Source organism: Carassius gibelio, chromosome A4 (assembly GCF_023724105.1).
Source record: "Carassius gibelio isolate Cgi1373 ecotype wild population from Czech Republic chromosome A4, carGib1.2-hapl.c, whole genome shotgun sequence".
Lineage (NCBI taxonomy): Eukaryota > Metazoa > Chordata > Actinopteri > Cypriniformes > Cyprinidae > Carassius > Carassius gibelio.
In genome coordinates, this window is record NC_068374.1 from 14,871,574 (window position 1) to 14,894,858 (window position 23,285).

General features: G+C 45.9%; 1 protein-coding gene and 16 non-coding genes across 17 annotated transcripts; 8 read left to right on the plus strand and 9 right to left on the minus strand.

Moving 5' to 3' along the window:
- Positions 1-69: 69 nt before the first annotated feature.
- On the minus strand, positions 70-143 carry trnam-cau (transfer RNA methionine (anticodon CAU)). Its single transcript has one exon. It is a non-coding gene; the product is annotated as a tRNA-Met (tRNA).
- Positions 144-239: 96 nt separating this feature from the next.
- trnal-cag (transfer RNA leucine (anticodon CAG)) lies at positions 240-322 on the plus strand. Its single transcript has one exon. It is a non-coding gene; the product is annotated as a tRNA-Leu (tRNA).
- A 1,205-nt stretch (positions 323-1,527) lies between these two features.
- On the minus strand, positions 1,528-1,601 carry trnam-cau (transfer RNA methionine (anticodon CAU)). Its single transcript has one exon. It is a non-coding gene; the product is annotated as a tRNA-Met (tRNA).
- A 96-nt stretch (positions 1,602-1,697) lies between these two features.
- Positions 1,698-1,780, plus strand: trnal-cag (transfer RNA leucine (anticodon CAG)). The gene has a single exon. It is a non-coding gene; the product is annotated as a tRNA-Leu (tRNA).
- A 1,205-nt stretch (positions 1,781-2,985) lies between these two features.
- On the minus strand, positions 2,986-3,059 carry trnam-cau (transfer RNA methionine (anticodon CAU)). Its single transcript has one exon. It is a non-coding gene; the product is annotated as a tRNA-Met (tRNA).
- Positions 3,060-3,155: 96 nt separating this feature from the next.
- Positions 3,156-3,238, plus strand: trnal-cag (transfer RNA leucine (anticodon CAG)). The gene has a single exon. It is a non-coding gene; the product is annotated as a tRNA-Leu (tRNA).
- Positions 3,239-4,443: 1,205 nt separating this feature from the next.
- On the minus strand, positions 4,444-4,517 carry trnam-cau (transfer RNA methionine (anticodon CAU)). Its single transcript has one exon. It is a non-coding gene; the product is annotated as a tRNA-Met (tRNA).
- Positions 4,518-4,613: 96 nt separating this feature from the next.
- On the plus strand, positions 4,614-4,696 carry trnal-cag (transfer RNA leucine (anticodon CAG)). Its single transcript has one exon. It is a non-coding gene; the product is annotated as a tRNA-Leu (tRNA).
- Positions 4,697-5,901: 1,205 nt separating this feature from the next.
- Positions 5,902-5,975, minus strand: trnam-cau (transfer RNA methionine (anticodon CAU)). The gene has a single exon. It is a non-coding gene; the product is annotated as a tRNA-Met (tRNA).
- Positions 5,976-7,132: 1,157 nt separating this feature from the next.
- Positions 7,133-11,122, minus strand: LOC127970697 (uncharacterized). Its single transcript, XM_052573384.1, has 5 exons — positions 10,924-11,122; positions 10,001-10,802; positions 9,696-9,905; positions 8,652-9,064; positions 7,133-8,386 (listed from the first exon to the last, which is right to left on the minus strand). The coding sequence occupies exons 2-5, from the start codon at positions 10,542-10,544 to the stop codon at positions 7,133-7,135; spliced, it is 2,421 nt and encodes an 806-aa protein (XP_052429344.1). The 5' UTR covers positions 10,545-10,802; positions 10,924-11,122.
- Positions 11,123-17,105: 5,983 nt separating this feature from the next.
- trnal-cag (transfer RNA leucine (anticodon CAG)) lies at positions 17,106-17,188 on the plus strand. Its single transcript has one exon. It is a non-coding gene; the product is annotated as a tRNA-Leu (tRNA).
- Positions 17,189-18,393: 1,205 nt separating this feature from the next.
- Positions 18,394-18,467, minus strand: trnam-cau (transfer RNA methionine (anticodon CAU)). The gene has a single exon. It is a non-coding gene; the product is annotated as a tRNA-Met (tRNA).
- A 96-nt stretch (positions 18,468-18,563) lies between these two features.
- trnal-cag (transfer RNA leucine (anticodon CAG)) lies at positions 18,564-18,646 on the plus strand. The gene has a single exon. It is a non-coding gene; the product is annotated as a tRNA-Leu (tRNA).
- A 1,205-nt stretch (positions 18,647-19,851) lies between these two features.
- trnam-cau (transfer RNA methionine (anticodon CAU)) lies at positions 19,852-19,925 on the minus strand. The gene has a single exon. It is a non-coding gene; the product is annotated as a tRNA-Met (tRNA).
- Positions 19,926-20,021: 96 nt separating this feature from the next.
- Positions 20,022-20,104, plus strand: trnal-cag (transfer RNA leucine (anticodon CAG)). Its single transcript has one exon. It is a non-coding gene; the product is annotated as a tRNA-Leu (tRNA).
- A 1,205-nt stretch (positions 20,105-21,309) lies between these two features.
- Positions 21,310-21,383, minus strand: trnam-cau (transfer RNA methionine (anticodon CAU)). Its single transcript has one exon. It is a non-coding gene; the product is annotated as a tRNA-Met (tRNA).
- Positions 21,384-21,479: 96 nt separating this feature from the next.
- Positions 21,480-21,562, plus strand: trnal-cag (transfer RNA leucine (anticodon CAG)). Its single transcript has one exon. It is a non-coding gene; the product is annotated as a tRNA-Leu (tRNA).
- Positions 21,563-23,285: the final 1,723 nt, after the last annotated feature.

Genomic DNA, 23,285 nt, shown 5'->3' on the forward strand with positions numbered 1-23,285 from the left:
GCCCTAAAGGAATTTAGTTTGACACCCCTGGTCTAAGCTCTCTCAGTTATCAGAAAAAAAGAACCACCCTGCCCCGTGTGAGGCTCGAACTCACGACCTTCAGATTATGAGACTGACGCGCTGCCTAACTGCGCCAACGAGGCCCGTGGGCTAAAGGGGGCCCGAACAGAGAAAAAGTAGCTTCTAGGTCCCTGGTTTCAGGTGCGGCTCGAACAGGCCATCTCTAGCCAGGCAAGGGTGTCAGGATGGCCGAGCGGTCTAAGGCGCTGCGTTCAGGTCGCAGTCTCCCCTGGAGGCGTGGGTTCGAATCCCACTTCTGACAGACCTATCCTTTGGCTGCAGACAGAGACTTCAGTCTTCTGCTACGTTGGGCCAGCAGGGCGTTAACTTTGACAAAACGACGCATTAGGCAAATGCTAGTATTAATTGGGCAGGCGTTGAAGACAAGGATGAGTTTTTAGACACTTTTTGAAAAGGGTTAAAGCCTCCGCTGCTCGAATTGAGATAGGCAGGCCGATCCACCAGCTGGGAACAGTCCAGGAAAAGGTCCTTGAGAGTGATTTTGTGCCTCTTTGGGATGGCACCACGAGGCATCGTTCACTTGCAGAAAGCAAGCGTAGGTCTGCACCAGCGACTTTAGGTATATTGCTGCAGAGCCAGTGGTTATCTTGTAGGCAAACATCAGTACCTTGAATCTGATGCGAACAGCTATTGGTAGCCAGTGCAAAATTATGAAGAGAGGTGTGACGTGGGCTTTCTTTGGCTCGTTGAAGACCAGTCTCGCTGCTGCATCCTGGATCAGTTGCAGAGGCTTGATAGTACGTGCCGGAAGACCCGCCAAGGGAGCATAGCAGTAGTCCAGTCTGGAGAAAACAAAGAGCTTGGACAAGGAGTTGTGTGGCCTGCTCTGATCGGAAGGGTCTAATCTTCCGAACGTTGTACAAGGCAAATCTTCAGGACCGGGCCAGTGCAGCAATATGGCCTTTGAAACTTCACAAAACCTCAGGAGGACGTGGCCACCTGTTACATGAATATGAGAGGGATGCTATTGCTGCCTTCATGTAGCATTAGCCAGCATGCATGCAGAATTTTGACTTCACTGTAAATAAAAGGATTGCACGGGCCTACACGCAATGTCGCTGGATGAGATTCAGGGAATTTACCTGGAACCTCACAGTTTTCCACAAAGCATCATTTCACCTGCCCTGAAGAGGAGCTGTGGCCTTTTGCCCCCAGGAGACACAGGGAAACCCACACGAAAGGGGACAGAGAACCTCACTCTTTCTTTCTAAGCCACGGGTGTCAAACTCAGTCCCTGGAAGGCCGGAGACCTGCAGAGTTTAGATTCAAGCCTGATAGAACACACCTGATCCAACTAATCATGCCCTTCAGGCTCATTTGAAAACTACATGCCTTGTGTGTTTGAGAAGGGTTGGAACAACACTCTACAGGGCTCGGGCCCTAAAGGAATTTAGTTTGACACCCCTGGTCTAAGCTCTCTCAGTTATCAGAAAAAAAGAACCACCCTGCCCCGTGTGAGGCTCGAACTCACGACCTTCAGATTATGAGACTGACGCGCTGCCTAACTGCGCCAACGAGGCCCGTGGGCTAAAGGGGGCCCGAACAGAGAAAAAGTAGCTTCTAGGTCCCTGGTTTCAGGTGCGGCTCGAACAGGCCATCTCTAGCCAGGCAAGGGTGTCAGGATGGCCGAGCGGTCTAAGGCGCTGCGTTCAGGTCGCAGTCTCCCCTGGAGGCGTGGGTTCGAATCCCACTTCTGACAGACCTATCCTTTGGCTGCAGACAGAGACTTCAGTCTTCTGCTACGTTGGGCCAGCAGGGCGTTAACTTTGACAAAACGACGCATTAGGCAAATGCTAGTATTAATTGGGCAGGCGTTGAAGACAAGGATGAGTTTTTAGACACTTTTTGAAAAGGGTTAAAGCCTCCGCTGCTCGAATTGAGATAGGCAGGCCGATCCACCAGCTGGGAACAGTCCAGGAAAAGGTCCTTGAGAGTGATTTTGTGCCTCTTTGGGATGGCACCACGAGGCATCGTTCACTTGCAGAAAGCAAGCGTAGGTCTGCACCAGCGACTTTAGGTATATTGCTGCAGAGCCAGTGGTTATCTTGTAGGCAAACATCAGTACCTTGAATCTGATGCGAACAGCTATTGGTAGCCAGTGCAAAATTATGAAGAGAGGTGTGACGTGGGCTTTCTTTGGCTCGTTGAAGACCAGTCTCGCTGCTGCATCCTGGATCAGTTGCAGAGGCTTGATAGTACGTGCCGGAAGACCCGCCAAGGGAGCATAGCAGTAGTCCAGTCTGGAGAAAACAAAGAGCTTGGACAAGGAGTTGTGTGGCCGGCTCTATTCGGAAGGGTCTAATCTTCCGAACGTTGTACAAGGCAAATCTTCAGGACCGGGCCAGTGCAGCAATATGGCCTTTGAAACTTCACAAAACCTCAGGAGGACGTGGCCACGTGTTACATGAATATGAGAGGGATGCTATTGCTGCCTTCATGTAGCATTAGCCAGCATGCATGCAGAATTTTGACTTCACTGTAAATAAAAGGATTGCACGGGCCTACACGCAATGTCGCTGGATGAGATTCAGGGAATTTACCTGGAACCTCACAGTTTTCCACAAAGCATCATTTCACCTGCCCTGAAGAGGAGCTGTGGCCTTTTGCCCCCAGGAGACACAGGGAAACCCACACGAAAGGGGACAGAGAACCTCACTCTTTCTTTCTAAGCCACGGGTGTCAAACTCAGTCCCTGGAAGGCCGGAGACCTGCAGAGTTTAGATTCAAGCCTGATAGAACACACCTGATACAACTTATCATGCCCTTCAGGCTCATTTGAAAACTACATGCCTTGTGTGTTTGAGAAGGGTTGGAACAACACTCTACAGGGCTCGGGCCCTAAAGGAATTTAGTTTGACACCCCTGGTCTAAGCTCTCTCAGTTATCAGAAAAAAAGAACCACCCTGCCCCGTGTGAGGCTCGAACTCACGACCTTCAGATTATGAGACTGACGCGCTGCCTAACTGCGCCAACGAGGCCCGTGGGCTAAAGGGGGCCCGAACAGAGAAAAAGTAGCTTCTAGGTCCCTGGTTTCAGGTGCGGCTCGAACAGGCCATCTCTAGCCAGGCAAGGGTGTCAGGATGGCCGAGCGGTCTAAGGCGCTGCGTTCAGGTCGCAGTCTCCCCTGGAGGCGTGGGTTTGAATCCCACTTCTGACAGACCTATCCTTTGGCTGCAGACAGAGACTTCAGTCTTCTGCTACGTTGGGCCAGCAGGGCGTTAACTTTGACAAAACGACGCATTAGGCAAATGCTAGTATTAATTGGGCAGGCGTTGAAGACAAGGATGAGTTTTTAGACACTTTTTGAAAAGGGTTAAAGCCTCCGCTGCTCGAATTGAGATAGGCAGGCCGATCCACCAGCTGGGAACAGTCCAGGAAAAGGTCCTTGAGAGTGATTTTGTGCCTCTTTGGGATGGCACCACGAGGCATCGTTCACTTGCAGAAAGCAAGCGTAGGTCTGCACCAGCGACTTTAGGTATATTGCTGCAGAGCCAGTGGTTATCTTGTAGGCAAACATCAGTACCTTGAATCTGATGCGAACAGCTATTGGTAGCCAGTGCAAAATTATGAAGAGAGGTGTGACGTGGGCTTTCTTTGGCTCGTTGAAGACCAGTCTCGCTGCTGCATCCTGGATCAGTTGCAGAGGCTTGATAGTACGTGCCGGAAGACCCGCCAAGGGAGCATAGCAGTAGTCCAGTCTGGAGAAAACAAAGAGCTTGGACAAGGAGTTGTGTGGCCTGCTCTGATCGGAAGGGTCTAATCTTCCGAACGTTGTACAAGGCAAATCTTCAGGACCGGGCCAGTGCAGCAATATGGCCTTTGAAACTTCACAAAACCTCAGGAGGACGTGGCCACGTGTTACATGAATATGAGAGGGATGCTATTGCTGCCTTCATGTAGCATTAGCCAGCATGCATGCAGAATTTTGACTTCACTGTAAATAAAAGGATTGCATGGGCCTACACGCAATGTCGCTGGATGAGATTCAGGGAATTTACCTGGAACCTCACAGTTTTCCACAAAGCATCATTTCACCTGCCCTGAAGAGGAGCTGTGGCCTTTTGCCCCCAGGAGACACAGGGAAACCCACACGAAAGGGGACAGAGAACCTCACTCTTTCTTTCTAAGCCACGGGTGTCAAACTCAGTCCCTGGAAGGCCGGAGACCTGCAGAGTTTAGATTCAAGCCTGATAGAACACACCTGATCCAACTAATCATGCCCTTCAGGCTCATTTGAAAACTACATGCCTTGTGTGTTTGAGAAGGGTTGGAACAACACTCTACAGGGCTCGGGCCCTAAAGGAATTTAGTTTGACACCCCTGGTCTAAGCTCTCTCAGTTATCAGAAAAAAAGAACCACCCTGCCCCGTGTGAGGCTCGAACTCACGACCTTCAGATTATGAGACTGACGCGCTGCCTAACTGCGCCAACGAGGCCCGTGGGCCAAAGGGGGCCCGAACAGAGAAAAAGTAGCTTCTAGGTCCCTGGTTTCAGGTGCGGCTCGAACAGGCCATCTCTAGCCAGGCAAGGGTGTCAGGATGGCCGAGCGGTCTAAGGCGCTGCGTTCAGGTCGCAGTCTCCTCTGGAGGCGTGGGTTCGAATCCCACTTCTGACAGACCTATCCTTTGGCTGCAGACAGAGACTTCAGTCTTCTGCTACGTTGGGCCAGCAGGGCGTTAACTTTGACAAAACGACGCATTAGGCAAATGCTAGTATTAATTGGGCAGGCGTTGAAGACAAGGATGAGTTTTTAGACACTTTTTGAAAAGGGTTAAAGCCTCCGCTGCTCGAATTGAGATAGGCAGGCCGATCCACCAGCTGGGAACAGTCCAGGAAAAGGTCCTTGAGAGTGATTTTGTGCCTCTTTGGGATGGCACCACGAGGCATCGTTCACTTGCAGAAAGCAAGCGTAGGTCTGCACCATCGACTTTAGGTATATTGCTGCAGAGCCAGTGGTTATCTTGTAGGCAAACATCAGTACCTTGAATCTGATGCGAACAGCTATTGGTAGCCAGTGCAAAATTATGAAGAGAGGTGTGACGTGGGCTTTCTTTGGCTCGTTGAAGACCAGTCTCGCTGCTGCATCCTGGATCAGTTGCAGAGGCTTGATAGTACGTGCCGGAAGACCCGCCAAGGGAGCATAGCAGTAGTCCAGTCTGGAGAAAACAAAGAGCTTGGACAAGGAGTTGTGTGGCCTGCTCTGATCGGAAGGGTCTAATCTTCCGAACGTTGTACAAGGCAAATCTTCAGGACCGGGCCAGTGCAGCAATATGGCCTTTGAAACTTCACAAAACCTCAGGAGGACGTGGCCACGTGTTACATGAATATGAGAGGGATGCTATTGCTGCCTTCATGTAGCATTAGCCAGCATGCATGCAGAATTTTGACTTCACTGTAAATAAAAGGATTGCACGGGCCTACACGCAATGTCGCTGGATGAGATTCAGGGAATTTACCTGGAACCTGACAGTTTTCCACAAAGCATCATTTCACCTGCCCTGAAGAGGAGCTGTGGCCTTTTGCCCCCAGGAGACACAGGGAAACCCACACGAAAGGGGACAGAGAACCTCACTCTTTCTTTCTAAGCCACGGGTGTCAAACTCAGTCCCTGGAAGGCCGGAGACCTGCAGAGTTTAGATTCAAGCCTGATAGAACACACCTGATCCAACTAATCATGCCCTTCAGGCTCATTTGAAAACTACATGCCTTGTGTGTTTGAGAAGGGTTGGAACAACACTCTACAGGGCTCGGGCCCTAAAGGAATTTAGTTTGACACCCCTGGTCTAAGCTCTCTCAGTTATCAGAAAAAAAGAACCACCCTGCCCCGTGTGAGGCTCGAACTCACGACCTTCAGATTATGAGACTGACGCGCTGCCTAACTGCGCCAACGAGGCCCGTGGGCTAAAGAGGGCCCGAACAGAGAAAAAGTAGCTTCTAGGTCCCTGGTTTCAGGTGCGGCTCGAACAGGCCATCTCTAGCCAGGCAAGGGTGTCAGGATGGCCGAGCGGTCTAAGGCGCTGTGCTCAAGCTGGGGAACAATAGTCCGTCAAAGACGGGGAAGAAGGGAAGAAAAGAGGGAAGGAAGAAAAAGAGAAGGGGAAGAAGAGAAAGAAAAAATGAAGAAAAGAAAGGGTGAAATTTGACGTTCAAAGCCCAATCTTCCTTAGCATGCGCGCAGTGATACATCTTCCGGTTTCTTCTTGCGTTAAATTCGGGCATTTATATTACACTGTTTCCTATTGCAGGTGCTCCCCGCGACCCAGGTTCGAATCCAGCTAAAGACAACTTTTTGTAATATTGTTAATTGCTTTAAATAAATAATGTTTCAATGTTAATTAAATGTATATATATGTGCTTTGTTTGATATTTTTTGTCATGAAAATGTAAGTACACGAATGGAAATGTGTTTTGTTATTATTAGTTATTTAGTAGTTGTTGTATTCATAATTTATTCTGATTAAGCATATTATTATTGCAGTTGTATTGATATTTATTCTGATTAAGGATTTTTACATCTTACATTCAGGATCTTACATTTATTCGACACATTCAAATCTGTCATTTCTAATTAAAGATGAAAATATTCATATGCTGGAAAATGTCTGTGACAAATGACAAATGCAAATTATTTTTTGTAAACACGTTTTATTTTTTCAGTGTACTGATGAAATGGTTATATTAAAGTGCAAATTACAAAAAATCTGTCTTTTGCCAATTATTATTTTATTTTTACAATTATGCCAATAGAACAATAATAAATATTAAACAAATTAAATTTTAAATAAGTTTTAAAACAACTTTAAATCAAAAGGGAAATAAAATGATTTTTTTTTTAACTGAACAGTAATAAATATAAAATTAAATAAGTTTTCAAACAATAAATTAAAAAGGTAAATAAAACAGTAAATACAGTTTTAAATACAAACACAAATAAGTTAAATAGGTTTTTAAAAAGCAGTAAATAAAATATTAAATAATGTTCAACACAAATAATAACTATAACTATATTTAAACAACTATATACACACTACAATAAATAAAAATATATACATTATTTGGGAACAGTTTTCCGCATTTCCTCTAACCACTGTTCTTTTGTAACAGTTTCAGATTGTGGGCAGTATACTTTGCCCCTGTACTGGCTATGTCCTGTTGCACTGGTTTTGAAATGTCCGCATTTCTTGCAAGTGTTCGCCTCTACAGTTCTCTTGTAGGGTCTCTTAGGCATGGTTTGGGGATTGGCAGCTGGTTGTGAACTTGTGCCCTGCACAACTGTAGGATGTAACAGTGGCATCCCCTGAACCACTGGCATTCCCTGGACCATCGGGATTCCCTGAACCATTGGCATTCCCTGAACCAATGGCATCCTCTGGACCATTGGCATGCCCTGGACCATTTGCATGCCCTGGACCATTGGCAGTCTTTGAGCCATTGGCATGCCCTGGAACATTGGCACACCCTGAAGCATTGGCACACCCGGGAAACCTGGTGCTGCAGGTATAAGTATATTGGGTACCATCTGCACTGATGCTCCAGGTGCTGATGGCGTAACCAACATAGTAGTCTGTGTTGGTGCCTTGGGTCTGAGAGGAGGTCGCCCAGTAGAGGTGTGCCTCTGTTTTGCCTGACCTGCTGTGCTCTCTGGTAGCTTGTACTGGTGCTGCTCCCCTGATTGTTCTGGCTCAGTCCGTAGGCGTTTGGCAGCCTGGAGAGGTTCCTGAGCTTCAGGGAGGGGCTGAGGCAACTGAATGCCCTGAATCAGCACAGACAGTTCCTGCTTTTTCTGTCTGTTGTTATACCACTGAATCAGGGTATTCTGGTTAACCTCCATCAGCTGCATTGAGGTTCCTCCCATCACCAAGCTGTTGCCCAGTACAAGCTGCCTTATCCTCCTGTAATCCTGGAGGATTAGAGACCATCTCGACAGCGTTCCCTTGCCTTTTCTCTTGGGGCTTGGGTGGGTATTGCAAAGCCTGATGAAGATGGTTTCCACCAGACGGCAACAGTCAGGCCACTGAGCAGGTGCGCTGCTTGCTCCCAGCACACTTCTGATGGTGCTCTCTACTCCTGGGGTTTTAGTGGGCCTCTTTGGTACTCTGAAGCGTCCACTCAGCAGTCTCTTCTGGTGTCTAGCTGCATACACCACCCGTTGCTTGTCCTGGTCAGCCAGGTTCTGCCAAAGTTCAATTATGGTGCTGGCTTCCTGATTGGTCAGGCTAAGGGCTGTGTGACCCCGGAGCTCCACCAGATATTCGGCCAGCTTGTCCACATGTTGGTATCCCGGGACATTTTGGTAGTCAACAGCCTATTAAGAAAACAAGCACAAATAATAATCACATTTGTTAAATGCCTAGTTCCATAACTAGTTCCATTGATGTGTTGCTGTTTAACACAATCTGTATAGTACAAAGCACTAACTAAATAAAACTGATTTGTTGCCTACTAATGACTTTAGTTTAAAATCTGAGCAAAGTCTGGATATAAAGCAGTAGCAAGAAGTATATGTTGATCAATCCTTATTTTAATTTAATATAGTTTATTTGAAAGAAATAGAGAGGAGTGGCACTTACAGTCTCTTCATCGTCATCATCATCCTGACCAGCATCCTCTGGCTCTGAGGAGAGTGGTGAAACAGATGTTTCAGAGGGAAAAGGTGGCACAGCAGTCCCCGAGGGTCCAGGTGATGAAGGAGCAGGTGTAGGATCAGGGACCAGTGAAGGGGATGTGGAACCCAGTACAGCCGTGTCACTGCTGGTGACCACGGTGGAAGAACCCAGTGTCAGAGTGGAGGAGGGAGGTGACAGAACATCCTCGGGATCTGCAATTGTGTGATCCTCGCTGACATCACAGAAGCCCTCATCTTCATCTCGCTCCTCCACATTAAGTTCCTCGATGAGCTCTGCCGTCTCTTCAGAGTCTGGGTTCATGTCCTGCAGTGCCTGACCAGTCTGCTGGAATAGATACTGCACTCCAATGAGCTCACCTGGAATAAAAACAATGAATAGGAATTAAATATAATTGCTGTGCAACATATTTGATACATAAGGCCTTTGTAGTTGTTCATATATTGTTATAGTGTGAGATCATGGAGATCATAGTACAGGAGAAAAAGAAAAAAAAGGCCATAAACCTATAACTGTGGGGCCAAAACAAAGAAATACAATACAATGATGACTGAGAAACATACAAATACAATTACTCAAATGTAACTCAAATGTAATTACTCAAATGTTACTACATGTAACTTGACTTTTCTAATCAAGTAAACCAAAGTAACTTCAGTACAGTAAATGGTCACCAAATATTACTAATAATAATCAAGTTATTCTTTCTAAAAATTAACTACTTTCTAATAAAAAAGATTCCACAGCAAAATGACATGTGATTTATGAGATTAAGGTAGACGTTTGTACAATTATACTGAAAGGCCTTTTACTTGAAAGAAAATATCGATCAGATGACAGAGGGCATGTTTCAAGAAAAAAAAAGTTGATCAAGTTGATAGTTTATAGTTCAAAAATACAGATACAAAGTACACTGTATAGGCTTAAATAAAATATTGACTGAGACTACACGGGAATTGCAAGTTAATTAACAATAATAAATTATTTTACCGGTGTAACGTGCAGGGGGACAAAACGTGGGGACCACTTTCCTGCCAAACAGCTTTTCATAATTGCTGTTTACACAGTGAACAAGTTCTCCTGTGTAGCTGCGTAAAGCTGATGGCTCAGATGACATGGAAGCTGCCTCCCGATCCTGGTTCCACCTGTGTAGACCCTCCAACAAATAAATCTGAAAGTTCAGACTGTTTGCACTGGTCCCTTTAAACAGACAACAGTTTTTAGGCAATGTTAAACACACAGACACTTAAATGTTCTTTCTTTGCACATGCAGTGTGTGTTCGACAAATACATACCTGGGATGAAACGGTTAAGGTGTAAATGAAAGGATTCAAGAGAAGTGGAGCCTCTGGCACATCTGTAAGTCTTCAGAAGCACACCTCCCTTGGTTAGGCTCCCGGTCTCAGTATAGAGGGCAACACCAAGAGGGTCTTGGATACACTTGATGTGCTTCTTTTGGACACACCAGATGTGCTCCATCCTTTCTCGATCCAAGAGAGGAACCCCCAGAGAGTCATTTCCCTTGCTGCTCAGGAGTTCTGTAAGCAGTTGTTCAAGGAGAAGGATGGTAGTCTCCTCTCCACGGGTCCTCCTCCGGCAATGTAGAGCCAGCTCCTCCCTGGTCAGATGCTTGTTTACATCTTCATCTGTCAGCGCAGGCCAACCCTGGGACATCAACAGCTCTCTCTTTGCTTTGCGAAGGATAGAGACGTCAGCTGCATCCCATTCAAAGATGCATGCTGATAGCCGTGACATGAAAATGGGGTACAACTGATGGGCATCAGTTGTACACCCCAAGGCAATCCTGCGCATAAAATGCCAGATGTCCAAGCGTATCATGAGATCTGGTCAGCCCCTAAACCTGGTTTTCAGCTTGCTCTCGCTCACCTCACTGCAGCACCCACAGTCCACGTACAACACAGAAGGTGGATTTACACCAGCCTGCTGGTATCTTTTCACCAGACCGTCTACCATCATGTCAAGTCCTGCTCCTTCCTGGGCTGTCAGCACACTTATGAGCACCTGACCAAACTCGTTGCCAACAGAGGTAAGCCAGAGTCCCGTTCCCCTCGCTGTCCCAGCCAGCTTCTTGGTGATCTGTAATAAGAGATGATATGAAGCATGCTGTAAATATAAATCAAACATCACACCATGAAAAATACAGATACAGTGCCATGCTGGTATATAAACACCATTAATGAACAAATCCACAACTAACCTTTTTAGTAGAATCCATCTTCAAGACAGAGCCATAGGTGGATGTTATTCTGGCATGGATTTCATCCAGCCTGGTCAGAATGTCTTGGCTGTAAACGGTGAGCAACCACTTGCAGCTTGGCACCACCGTAGGCTCTGGGGGCTCCTGGAAATTTACTGGCATCACCCCGGGTTGATTGAGGAAGTCAACACATTGGGTGGTGTACCGGGCCAGATGATGGAGCCACTGCTCGCTGTGGTTTTCACGCAGCTGCTTTATCACCCTAGTGGGACTATTGCCTAAGCCACGCTCACGCAAGAGCCTGATGACCCGCATATCACAGGCGTACCTTAGGAAAAGCAAAATCCACATATTCATATATTTTAGCTATTTAATTGTAAAGTATTTGCATACATACACACACGTGATGATGGGCTAACAACTGGATGAGGAATGAAAGTGTACTTACTTCCGCGTGAGGATGACCTGAAACTCAGAGCGATGGCCCAGATCTAGCTGTTGCAGGACAGTCTGACTCCAGGACACATGCGAGGCTCTACACTTTGTACAGATAAGGGTTTCTGTGACCATATTGTATGTTCTGTCAATGTCTAGAACCTGCCGTGCCCTTTTGTGCAGACCACCTCCTGTCAGCTGATGTTGTCCGCAGGCTGGATTGGGACAGAGAACCTTAACCCTCCACAGCTTGTATGGCATCCACAGCAGAAGAGTATGACAAAAGAATCTGTCTGGAGCTGGAGCCTGATTGTAAATAAGTGCTGGTTGTGGGGGGTAATACCAGAGCTGGAGGTCATCATGAAGTGCTGGCTTTCCTTTGGATCCAATTTTGAAAAGCCTTTTGCCAATCCACTTGTGATCCTCTGGTGGTATGTTCTCAGACCACAAACGAGGAAGTTGAACTACAGATGGACCTTGCAATAATGCCCCAGAAGGAGCAGTCTGTGATGGAAAAAAAGGCAAAACATTAAGTTTAGTAAGTTCATTTTACTTTTTAATCACTTTAAGAATTTTATTTGTATCCCTGATTACTTTCACATAAAATCATCATTGTATTACATGGTATTACAATGATTATTACGACAATGAAACTGATAACTTTACATTATACACGGAAGTCATCCAAAAAAAGGAACAAAATAATCCTGAAATCCTGTTGAATATGAAATAAAAAAGAATTCTGAGACTTTATAACCAATATCTATTTATTCTGACACATGAATGTTAACATCTATACACTGTTTATCATCAATAAATCAGTATCATGTAAACTCAATTGACATTATGACAATAGTTTGATTGTTGTTGTTTTTTTTCAGCATGAATGTGTTTTAATGAACTACTGGTTATAAAAGTAATATTCAATTTTCATGGCATGTAATCCTTTTTACATCTCCATTAAGTGTCTGGTAAAAGCTGATTTAATTACATTTTTGGACCAACAGAATATGAAATTACTTACAGAGACGATCCTGCATGGCTGAGCGGGATTGGACACATCTGCAGTGGCTCTGGGGACAGGGGTTGGAACTGTAGGATCTGGTGTCTGTACAATCATGAAGTAAAATATAGATTTTGCAAATAGAACATTACAATAACTTAGTCGTCCTAGATTAAATCATACACTACAGTTGCAAAGTTTGAGGCCCAAATGTTTATAAAAGAAACCTATTCTGCTCACCAAGGTTGCATTTGATAAAAAATACAGTCAAAAACTAAAAAGATAGTTAAATTGTGGAACATTACTACAATTTAAAGTTTAAAAATAGGAAATGTAATTTATTTATACGGTGGCAAGAACCAATTTTCAGCATCATTACTCCAGTCTTCAGTGTTACATGATCCTTCAGAAACCATTCTATTGAACATAAACCTTCATTATTAGTTGAAAACGTGAAAATAGCTGATAATAAAACTGCATTACAGTGGTTGCCACACTTATGGTGTTGGGGAAAGCACACAAAGATGAAAATCAAGGGTAAATAATCTTTAATTAACCCACACAAAGGAAGGCAGTAACACATAGACCAAGACAAACTGAACAGACTAAATTTAAGTAGACAGACCAATGAGGGACAAATGAGTAAATTAACTAGACACAGATTAACTGAATGACATAATCAAGAGGAGACACAAACTAGGTTGAGGAACATGAGGAGAGAAAATACAAAAGTCCATAAATATGACAGGTGGTATTTTTCAGAATTAAGTTTGAAGAACAGCATTTATTTGAAATAGAAATCGTTTGTAACATGATGTTGAATAGAAATCTTTTGTGTCTGAGATTTTTTTATCAATTTAATGCCTCCTTTTTCAATAAAAGTAACACTATCTTAACATCAATAACTTTTGAATAGTAATTTATATGAAATCTATTTATAAAATATAACTTTTTTGTTTATTAATATATGGTTTTCTGTTATTAAAAAATAGTTTAAATAGTTTAATAATTTGTATAGAATGGAACGTGAAACGTGTCTTCATAGAGTACAATATAGATTATGCCATTACTTACAGAGACTGTAGTGCTTGGTCTAGAGGCACTAGACACTGCTGCGCTGGGCTGGTCTTCAGCCTGAGAAGTTCTCCTGGCCAAACTGAGATTTGGCTTTGCTGCAGCAATGTGAGACCCGGTAAATCTTGATTTGGTAAACTAAAAATGTGAGAAGACAGAATGTGTTATAATAGCAAGCATTACTATTTGTGTTAATATTACAATTTTAAGTAAATGCAGCATTTACTTGCAGGAAAAAAAAGAGCTTTAACACATGAGAAGTATTGAGAGAGATGCCATGAGGGACATGAGTCTAGCTCAGTGACCTTCAACAAAGGCAGAGCTCAGTTAGAGACAAAGAGGACAATCAAAGAGTAGAGCCCAGAGATGAAAGGGAGAAAGCAGGCAGGTTACAATCTTCATTTATTCTTGACCATGTGACTTAAACCAAAGCTGAGATATTCAAACCGACCAATCAGCAGACAACAGTTGCCCCCATTGTACAAGAGGTGTGAAAATTAGCAGGTCTCAACCAGCATCTCATAGAATTCTTGCTTTTTCTTTTTTTCTTCTTACTTTCTGAACTTCCTCGAATTTGAACTGAGCTCATACTTCAGTGCTACAAAAAAGCAATTCTTACCAATGAAAATTGTGTTGCAACTCTTGCTTGCACAGGTGCAGTTGGCTGGGGCTGGGGCAGGGGATGAGGCTGGAGGTCAGGCTGACTCTGCTCCATGACCTTCTTTGCTGTTTCAGCAGCATGAGGTTGTTCCACCACCTTTTGTGCTGGTCCAGTAACGTTTGACGCAGTGGGCTGCTTAACACAACCAAAAAAAATTAATAAAAAATACATATAACAATTCAGAAAGAAAACATTTCAGTAAATAATATTAACAAAAAATACTTGCTACATTAATGTTACCTTTAGAGTGTGAAAACCACAGATGCATTTCAGCACACCTCCAAGCAAGGTTGTTTGGCCACGAGACAGCATCGGACATTTCTCAATCTGTAAGTATTATAACAAATGTAATGCACAATACAAGTGAGTATAAAGCATACAATACTTTATTAAATTAATATATTAATTCATTCACTGATTAATGTCTAGGACACAAGTCAAGCTTATCTTACATATAATGTTAGAGCTGGTATCTCTCTTTAAAGGAGAGAGATACAAGAGAGGAACATTTCACACCTTCAGACCACCTATTCATTCACTGTCCCTTCCCCCTTCCCCCTCTCAAATCTCTGAGTCTCCCAGTACACAAAAGGTCTTTGATGTAACTTTTCATTAACAGTATGACATAAATCTCAAAATACCTGCAACATTACATAAACATAACACAACCATCACATTACACCATACCAATGAATGGGACCAGGTAAATGTTTGTAATGGAGCCTAATCTGTTGTTCTCTTATGCAAATACATTAAACAACTATACTAATAATGTTCGATTATGCAAGTCAACAAACACTTAAGTGTTTTTTTTCTCTCTATCATGCAAAGGTAACAAACACTCACTCACCCTTTGATAAATCTCGTACCACTTTTTCTGTCTAGGAGCAGGCCTGTTACCTTCATTTGATGGCCACATTCCTGTGCTGGCAAACTTTTTTAAACGCGAAATCCATTCAGCGTCCGACATAGCTTTATGTGATTTTTGTTGTTTGCCAGACATTTTTATTGACTTTGATGAAACAGTTTTGAAAGAACAATTAAAACAGTTAAAATTACACTAATAATAAAAAAATTGAATACAAAATTTTTTTTGCAATTAGATGATAATTTCTTAACTGTTGTCGTCGTCGGTAATATCGCCGTATTTAGTTTTAAAATGAAGTTTCGCTGTCCTCCGTAAAAATGATGCTGAGCTCCGCGGCAATGATACTCGTCGTAGGTCACGAACTTCGGTAATGAACTTTTTTGACCCTTGACACACCTCCTGAGGACGATGTCATTCTTTCGTACACCTTCGGCACGTTTCGGCAACTTGATTGACACCTGACTAGAAGCGCTGACCCCTCCACCTAGCGGTGATACGCGGAAACGTGCCGCCGGCATCCCCTTGCTCTCTGATTGGCCAAATGTCACGAATGTCAAGAGAATGTTATGAATTGCGCTTTTTGATTGGCTGGAAATGTTAAGGCGCTTCGACGCCATTGGTCCAAATGTCATAGCGCTTCGATGCGATTGGCTGCGCAGTTCGACATTGCTCAACATTTCTGAAATTATGTCGGACTATCCTTCGTCAGCTAGCGCTCAGGTCGCAGTCTCCCCTGGAGGCGTGGGTTCGAATCCCACTTCTGACAGACCTATCCTTTGGCTGCAGACAGAGACTTCAGTCTTCTGCTACGTTGGGCCAGCAGGGCGTTAACTTTGACAAAACGACGCATTAGGCAAATGCTAGTATTAATTGGGCAGGCGTTGAAGACAAGGATGAGTTTTTAGACACTTTTTGAAAAGGGTTAAAGCCTCCGCTGCTCGAATTGAGATAGGCAGGCCGATCCACCAGCTGGGAACAGTCCAGGAAAAGGTCCTTGAGAGTGATTTTGTGCCTCTTTGGGATGGCACCACGAGGCATCGTTCACTTGCAGAAAGCAAGCGTAGGTCTGCACCAGCGACTTTAGGTATATTGCTGCAGAGCCAGTGGTTATCTTGTAGGCAAACATCAGTACCTTGAATCTGATGCGAACAGCTATTGGTAGCCAGTGCAAAATTATGAAGAGAGGTGTGACGTGGGCTTTCTTTGGCTCGTTGAAGACCAGTCTCGCTGCTGCATCCTGGATCAGTTGCAGAGGCTTGATAGTACGTGCCGGAAGACCCGCCAAGGGAGCATAGCAGTAGTCCAGTCTGGAGAAAACAAAGAGCTTGGACAAGGAGTTGTGTGGCCTGCTCTGATCGGAAGGGTCTAATCTTCCGAACGTTGTACAAGGCAAATCTTCAGGACCGGGCCAGTGCAGCAATATGGCCTTTGAAACTTCACAAAACCTCAGGAGGACGTGGCCACGTGTTACATGAATATGAGAGGGATGCTATTGCTGCCTTCATGTAGCATTAGCCAGCATGCATGCAGAATTTTGACTTCACTGTAAATAAAAGGATTGCACGGGCCTACACGCAATGTCGCTGGATGAGATTCAGGGAATTTACCTGGAACCTCACAGTTTTCCACAAAGCATCATTTCACCTGCCCTGAAGAGGAGCTGTGGCCTTTTGCCCCCAGGAGACACAGGGAAACCCACACGAAAGGGGACAGAGAACCTCACTCTTTCTTTCTAAGCCACGGGTGTCAAACTCAGTCCCTGGAAGGCCGGAGACCTGCAGAGTTTAGATTCAAGCCTGATAGAACACACCTGATCCAACTAATCATGCCCTTCAGGCTCATTTGAAAACTACATGCCTTGTGTGTTTGAGAAGGGTTGGAACAACACTCTACAGGGCTCGGGCCCTAAAGGAATTTAGTTTGACACCCCTGGTCTAAGCTCTCTCAGTTATCAGAAAAAAAGAACCACCCTGCCCCGTGTGAGGCTCGAACTCACAACCTTCAGATTATGAGACTGACGCACTGCCTAACTGCGCCAACGAGGCCCGTGGGCTAAAGGGGGCCCGAACAGAGAAAAAGTAGCTTCTAGGTCCCTGGTGTCAGGTGCGGCTCGAACAGGCCATCTCTAGCCAGGCAAGGGTGTCAGGATGGCCGAGCGGTCTAAGGCGCTGCGTTCAGGTCGCAGTCTCCCCTGGAGGCGTGGGTTCGAATCCCACTTCTGACAGACCTATCCTTTGGCTGCAGACAGAGACTTCAGTCTTCTGCTACGTTGGGCCAGCAGGGCATTAACTTTGACAATACGACGCATTAGGCAAATGCTAGTATTAATTGGGCAGGCGTTGAAGACAAGGATGAGTTTTTAGACACTTTTTGAAAAGGGTTAAAGCCTCCGCTGCTCGAATTGAGATAGGCAGGCCGATCCACCAGCTGGGAACAGTCCAGGAAAAGGTCCTTGAGAGTGATTTTGTGCCTCTTTGGGATGGCACCACGAGGCATCGTTCACTTGCAGAAAGCAAGCGTAGGTCTGCACCAGCGACTTTAGGTATATTGCTGCAGAGCCAGTGGTTATCTTGTAGGCAAACATCAGTACCTTGAATCTGATGCGAACAGCTATTGGTAGCCAGTGCAAAATTATGAAGAGAGGTGTGACGTGGGCTTTCTTTGGCTCGTTGAAGACCAGTCTCGCTGCTGCATCCTGGATCAGTTGCAGAGGCTTGATAGTACGTGCCGGAAGACCCGCCAAGGGAGCATAGCAGTAGTCCAGTCTGGAGAAAACAAAGAGCTTGGACAAGGAGTTGTGTGGCCTGCTCTGATCGGAAGGGTCTAATCTTCCGAACGTTGTACAAGGCAAATCTTCAGGACCGGGCCAGTGCAGCAATATGGCCTTTGAAACTTCACAAAACCTCAGGAGGACGTGGCCACGTGTTACATGAATATGAGAGGGATGCTATTGCTGCCTTCATGTAGCATTAGCCAGCATGCATGCAGAATTTTGACTTCACTGTAAATAAAAGGATTGCACGGGCCTACACGCAATGTCGCTGGATGAGATTCAGGGAATTTACCTGGAACCTCACAGTTTTCCACAAAGCATCATTTCACCTGCCCTGAAGAGGAGCTGTGACCTTTTGCCCCCAGGAGACACAGGGAAACCCACACGAAAGGGGACAGAGAACCTCACTCTTTCTTTCTAAGCCACGGGTGTCAAACTCAGTCCCTGGAAGGCCGGAGACCTGCAGAGTTTAGATTCAAGCCTGATAGAACACACCTGATCCAACTAATCATGCCCTTCAGGCTCATTTGAAAACTACATGCCTTGTGTGTTTGAGAAGGGTTGGAACAACACTCTACAGGGCTCGGGCCCTAAAGGAATTTAGTTTGACACCCCTGGTCTAAGCTCTCTCAGTTATCAGAAAAAAAGAACCACCCTGCCCCGTGTGAGGCTCGAACTCACGACCTTCAGATTATGAGACTGACACGCTGCCTAACTGCGCCAACGAGGCCCGTGGGCTAAAGGGGGCCCGAACAGAGAAAAAGTAGCTTCTAGGTCCCTGGTTTCAGGTGCGGCTCGAACAGGCCATCTCTAGCCAGGCAAGGGTGTCAGGATGGCCGAGCGGTCTAAGGCGCTGCGTTCAGGTCGCAGTCTCCCCTGGAGGCGTGGGTTCGAATCCCACTTCTGACAGACCTGTCCTTTGGCTGCAGACAGAGACTTCAGTCTTCTGCTACGTTGGGCCAGCAGGGCGTTAACTTTGACAAAACGACGCATTAGGCAAATGCTAGTATTAATTGGGCAGGCGTTGAAGACAAGGATGAGTTTTTAGACACTTTTTGAAAAGGGTTAAAGCCTCCGCTGCTCGAATTGAGATAGGCAGGCCGATCCACCAGCTGGGAACAGTCCAGGAAAAGGTCCTTGAGAGTGATTTTGTGCCTCTTTGGGATGGCACCACGAGGCATCGTTCACTTGCAGAAAGCAAGCGTAGGTCTGCACCAGCGACTTTAGGTATATTGCTGCAGAGCCAGTGGTTATCTTGTAGGCAAACATCAGTACCTTGAATCTGATGCGAACAGCTATTGGTAGCCAGTGCAAAATTATGAAGAGAGGTGTGACGTGGGCTTTCTTTGGCTCGTTGAAGACCAGTCTCGCTGCTGCATCCTGGATCAGTTGCAGAGGCTTGATAGTACGTGCCGGAAGACCCGCCAAGGGAGCATAGCAGTAGTCCAGTCTGGAGAAAACAAAGAGCTTGGACAAGGAGTTGTGTGGCCTGCTCTGATCGGAAGGGTCTAATCTTCCGAACGTTGTACAAGGCAAATCTTCAGGACCGGGCCAGTGCAGCAATATGGCCTTTGAAACTTCACAAAACCTCAGGAGGACGTGGCCACGTGTTACATGAATATGAGAGGGATGCTATTGCTGCCTTCATGTAGCATTAGCCAGCATGCATGCAGAATTTTGACTTCACTGTAAATAAAAGGATTGCACGGGCCTACACGCAATGTCGCTGGATGAGATTCAGGGAATTTACCTGGAACCTCACAGTTTTCCACAAAGCATCATTTCACCTGCCCTGAAGAGGAGCTGTGACCTTTTGCCCCCAGGAGACACAGGGAAACCCACACGAAAGGGGACAGAGAACCTCACTCTTTCTTTCTAAGCCACGGGTGTCAAACTCAGTCCCTGGAAGGCCGGAGACCTGCAGAGTTTAGATTCAAGCCTGATAGAACACACCTGATCCAACTAATCATGCCCTTCAGGCTCATTTGAAAACTACATGCCTTGTGTGTTTGAGAAGGGTTGGAACAACACTCTACAGGGCTCGGGCCCTAAAGGAATTTAGTTTGACACCCCTGGTCTAAGCTCTCTCAGTTATCAGAAAAAAAGAACCACCCTGCCCCGTGTGAGGCTCGAACTCACGACCTTCAGATTATGAGACTGACACGCTGCCTAACTGCGCCAACGAGGCCTGTGGGCTAAAGGGGGCCCGAACAGAGAAAAAGTAGCTTCTAGGTCCCTGGTTTCAGGTGCGGCTCGAACAGGCCATCTCTAGCCAGGCAAGGGTGTCAGGATGGCCGAGCGGTCTAAGGCGCTGCGTTCAGGTCGCAGTCTCCCCTGGAGGCGTGGGTTCGAATCCCACTTCTGACAGACCTGTCCTTTGGCTGCAGACAGAGACTTCAGTCTTCTGCTACGTTGGGCCAGCAGGGCGTTAACTTTGACAAAACGACGCATTAGGCAAATGCTAGTATTAATTGGGCAGGCGTTGAAGACAAGGATGAGTTTTTAGACACTTTTTGAAAAGGGTTAAAGCCTCCGCTGCTCGAATTGAGATAGGCAGGCCGATCCACCAGCTGGGAACAGTCCAGGAAAAGGTCCTTGAGAGTGATTTTGTGCCTCTTTGGGATGGCACCACGAGGCATCGTTCACTTGCAGAAAGCAAGCGTAGGTCTGCACCAGCGACTTTAGGTATATTGCTGCAGAGCCAGTGGTTATCTTGTAGGCAAACATCAGTACCTTGAATCTGATGCGAACAGCTATTGGTAGCCAGTGCAAAATTATGAAGAGAGGTGTGACGTGGGCTTTCTTTGGCTCGTTGAAGACCAGTCTCGCTGCTGCATCCTGGATCAGTTGCAGAGGCTTGATAGTACGTGCCGGAAGACCCGCCAAGGGAGCATAGCAGTAGTCCAGTCTGGAGAAAACAAAGAGCTTGGACAAGGAGTTGTGTGGCCTGCTCTGATCGGAAGGGTCTAATCTTCCGAACGTTGTACAAGGCAAATCTTCAGGACCGGGCCAGTGCAGCAATATGGCCTTTGAAACTTCACAAAACCTCAGGAGGACGTGGCCACGTGTTACATGAATATGAGAGGGATGCTATTGCTGCCTTCATGTAGCATTAGCCAACATGCATGCAGAATTTTGACTTCACTGTAAATAAAAGGATTGCACGGGCCTACACGCAATGTCGCTGGATGAGATTCAGGGAATTTACCTGGAACCTCACAGTTTTCCACAAAGCATCATTTCACCTGCCCTGAAGAGGAGCTGTGGCCTTTTGCCCCCAGGAGACACAGGGAAACCCACACGAAAGGGGACAGAGAACCTCACTCTTTCTTTCTAAGCCACGGGTGTCAAACTCAGTCCCTGGAAGGCCGGAGACCTGCAGAGTTTAGATTCAAGCCTGATAGAACACACCTGATCCAACTAATCATGCCCTTCAGGCTCATTTGAAAACTACATGCCTTGTGTGTTTGAGAAGGGTTGGAACAACACTCTACAGGGCTCGGGCCCTAAAGGAATTTAGTTTGACACCCCTGGTCTAAGCTCTCTCAGTTATCAGAAAAAAAGAACCACCCTGCCCCGTGTGAGGCTCGAACTCACGACCTTCAGATTATGAGACTGACGCGCTGCCTAACTGCGCCAACGAGGCCCGTGGGCTAAAGGGGGCCCGAACAGAGAAAAAGTAGCTTCTAGGTCCCTGGTTTCAGGTGCGGCTCGAACAGGCCATCTCTAGCCAGGCAAGGGTGTCAGGATGGCCGAGCGGTCTAAGGCGCTGCGTTCAGGTCGCAGTCTCCCCTGGAGGCGTGGGTTCGAATCCCACTTCTGACAGACCTATCCTTTGGCTGCAGACAGAGACTTCAGTCTTCTGCTACGTTGGGCCAGCAGGGCGTTAACTTTGACAAAACGACGCATTAGGCAAATGCTAGTATTAATTGGGCAGGCGTTGAAGACAAGGATGAGTTTTTAGACACTTTTTGAAAAGGGTTAAAGCCTCCGCTGCTCGAATTGAGATAGGCAGGCCGATCCACCAGCTGGGAACAGTCCAGGAAAAGGTCCTTGAGAGTGATTTTGTGCCTCTTTGGGATGGCACCACGAGGCATCGTTCACTTGCAGAAAGCAAGCGTAGGTCTGCACCAGCGACTTTAGGTATATTGCTGCAGAGCCAGTGGTTATCTTGTAGGCAAACATCAGTACCTTGAATCTGATGCGAACAGCTATTGGTAGCCAGTGCAAAATTATGAAGAGAGGTGTGACGTGGGCTTTCTTTGGCTCGTTGAAGACCAGTCTCGCTGCTGCATCCTGGATCAGTTGCAGAGGCTTGATAGTACGTGCCGGAAGACGCGCCAAGGGAGCATAGCAGTAGTCCAGTCTGGAGAAAACAAAGAGCTTGGACAAGGAGTTGTGTGGCCTGCTCTGATCGGAAGGGTCTAATCTTCCGAACGTTGTACAAGGCAAATCTTCAGGACCGGGCCAGTGCAGCAATATGGCCTTTGAAACTTCACAAAACCTCAGGAGGACGTGGCCACGTGTTACATGAATATGAGAGGGATGCTATTGCTGCCTTCATGTAGCATTAGCCAGCATGCATGCAGAATTTTGACTTCACTGTAAATAAAAGGATTGCACGCCTAGATTCAAGCCTGAAAGAACACACCTGATCCAACTAATCATGCCCTTCAGGCTCATTTGAAAACTACATGCCTTGTGTGTTTGAGAAGGGTTGGAACAACACTCTACAGGGCTCGGGCCCTAAAGGAATTTAGTTTGATAACCCTGGTCTAAGCTCTCTCAGTTATCAGAAAAAAAGAACCACCCTGCCCCCTGTGAGGCTCGAACTCACGACCTTCAGATTATGAGACTGACGCGCTGCCTAACTGCGCCAACGAGGCCCGTGGGCTAAAGGGGGCCCGAACAGAGAAAAAGTAGCTTCTAGGTCCCTGGTTTCAGGTGCGGCTCGAACAGGCCATCTCTAGCCAGGCAAGGGTGTCAGGATGGCCGAGCGGTCTAAGGCGCTGCGTTGAAGCTGGGGAACAATAGTCCGTCAAAGACGGAGAAGAAGGGAAGAAAAGAAGGAAGGAAGAAAAGGACAAGGGGAAGAAGAGAAAGAAAAAACGAAGAAAAGAAAGAGTGAAATTTGACGTTCAAAGACGGATCTTCATTAGCATGCGCACAGTGATACATCTTCCGGTTTCTTCTTGCGGTAAATTCGCGCATTTATATTACACTGTTTTCTATTGTAGGTGCTCCCCTCGACCCGGGTTCGAATCCAGCTAAAGACAACTTTTTTTTTCATATTTATTACAGTTTTTCTCAATTGCTAAAACACAATTTCTGAAACCTTGCTCCATTTTCTGAAAACATTGAACACAAAACCTCATCTTCAAGCACTATTTACAAAACCTCTGACTCCTCTTGCAAAATGAAACTTTCGCCTCAAAACAGTTTTACCTGTGTTCAAAATCAAACACTGCTCTCAAATCATAAACAAAGTGATCAAAATGATATACACTATCAAGCAGTCAGTAAACAATACACCAACAAATAGAAAATA

Coding starts and splice junctions, on each gene's coding strand:
- LOC127970697 (XM_052573384.1), bottom strand. CDS start 10,544: ATGATACGCTTGGACATCTGGCATTTTATGCGCAGGATTGCCTTGGGG. Junction 9,906..10,000: donor CCTTAACCGTTTCATCCCAG/GTATGTATTTGT, acceptor GTCTGTTTAAAG/GGACCAGTGCAAACAGTCTG. Junction 9,065..9,695: donor TCCCCCTGCACGTTACACCG/GTAAAATAATTT, acceptor TTTTTATTCCAG/GTGAGCTCATTGGAGTGCAG.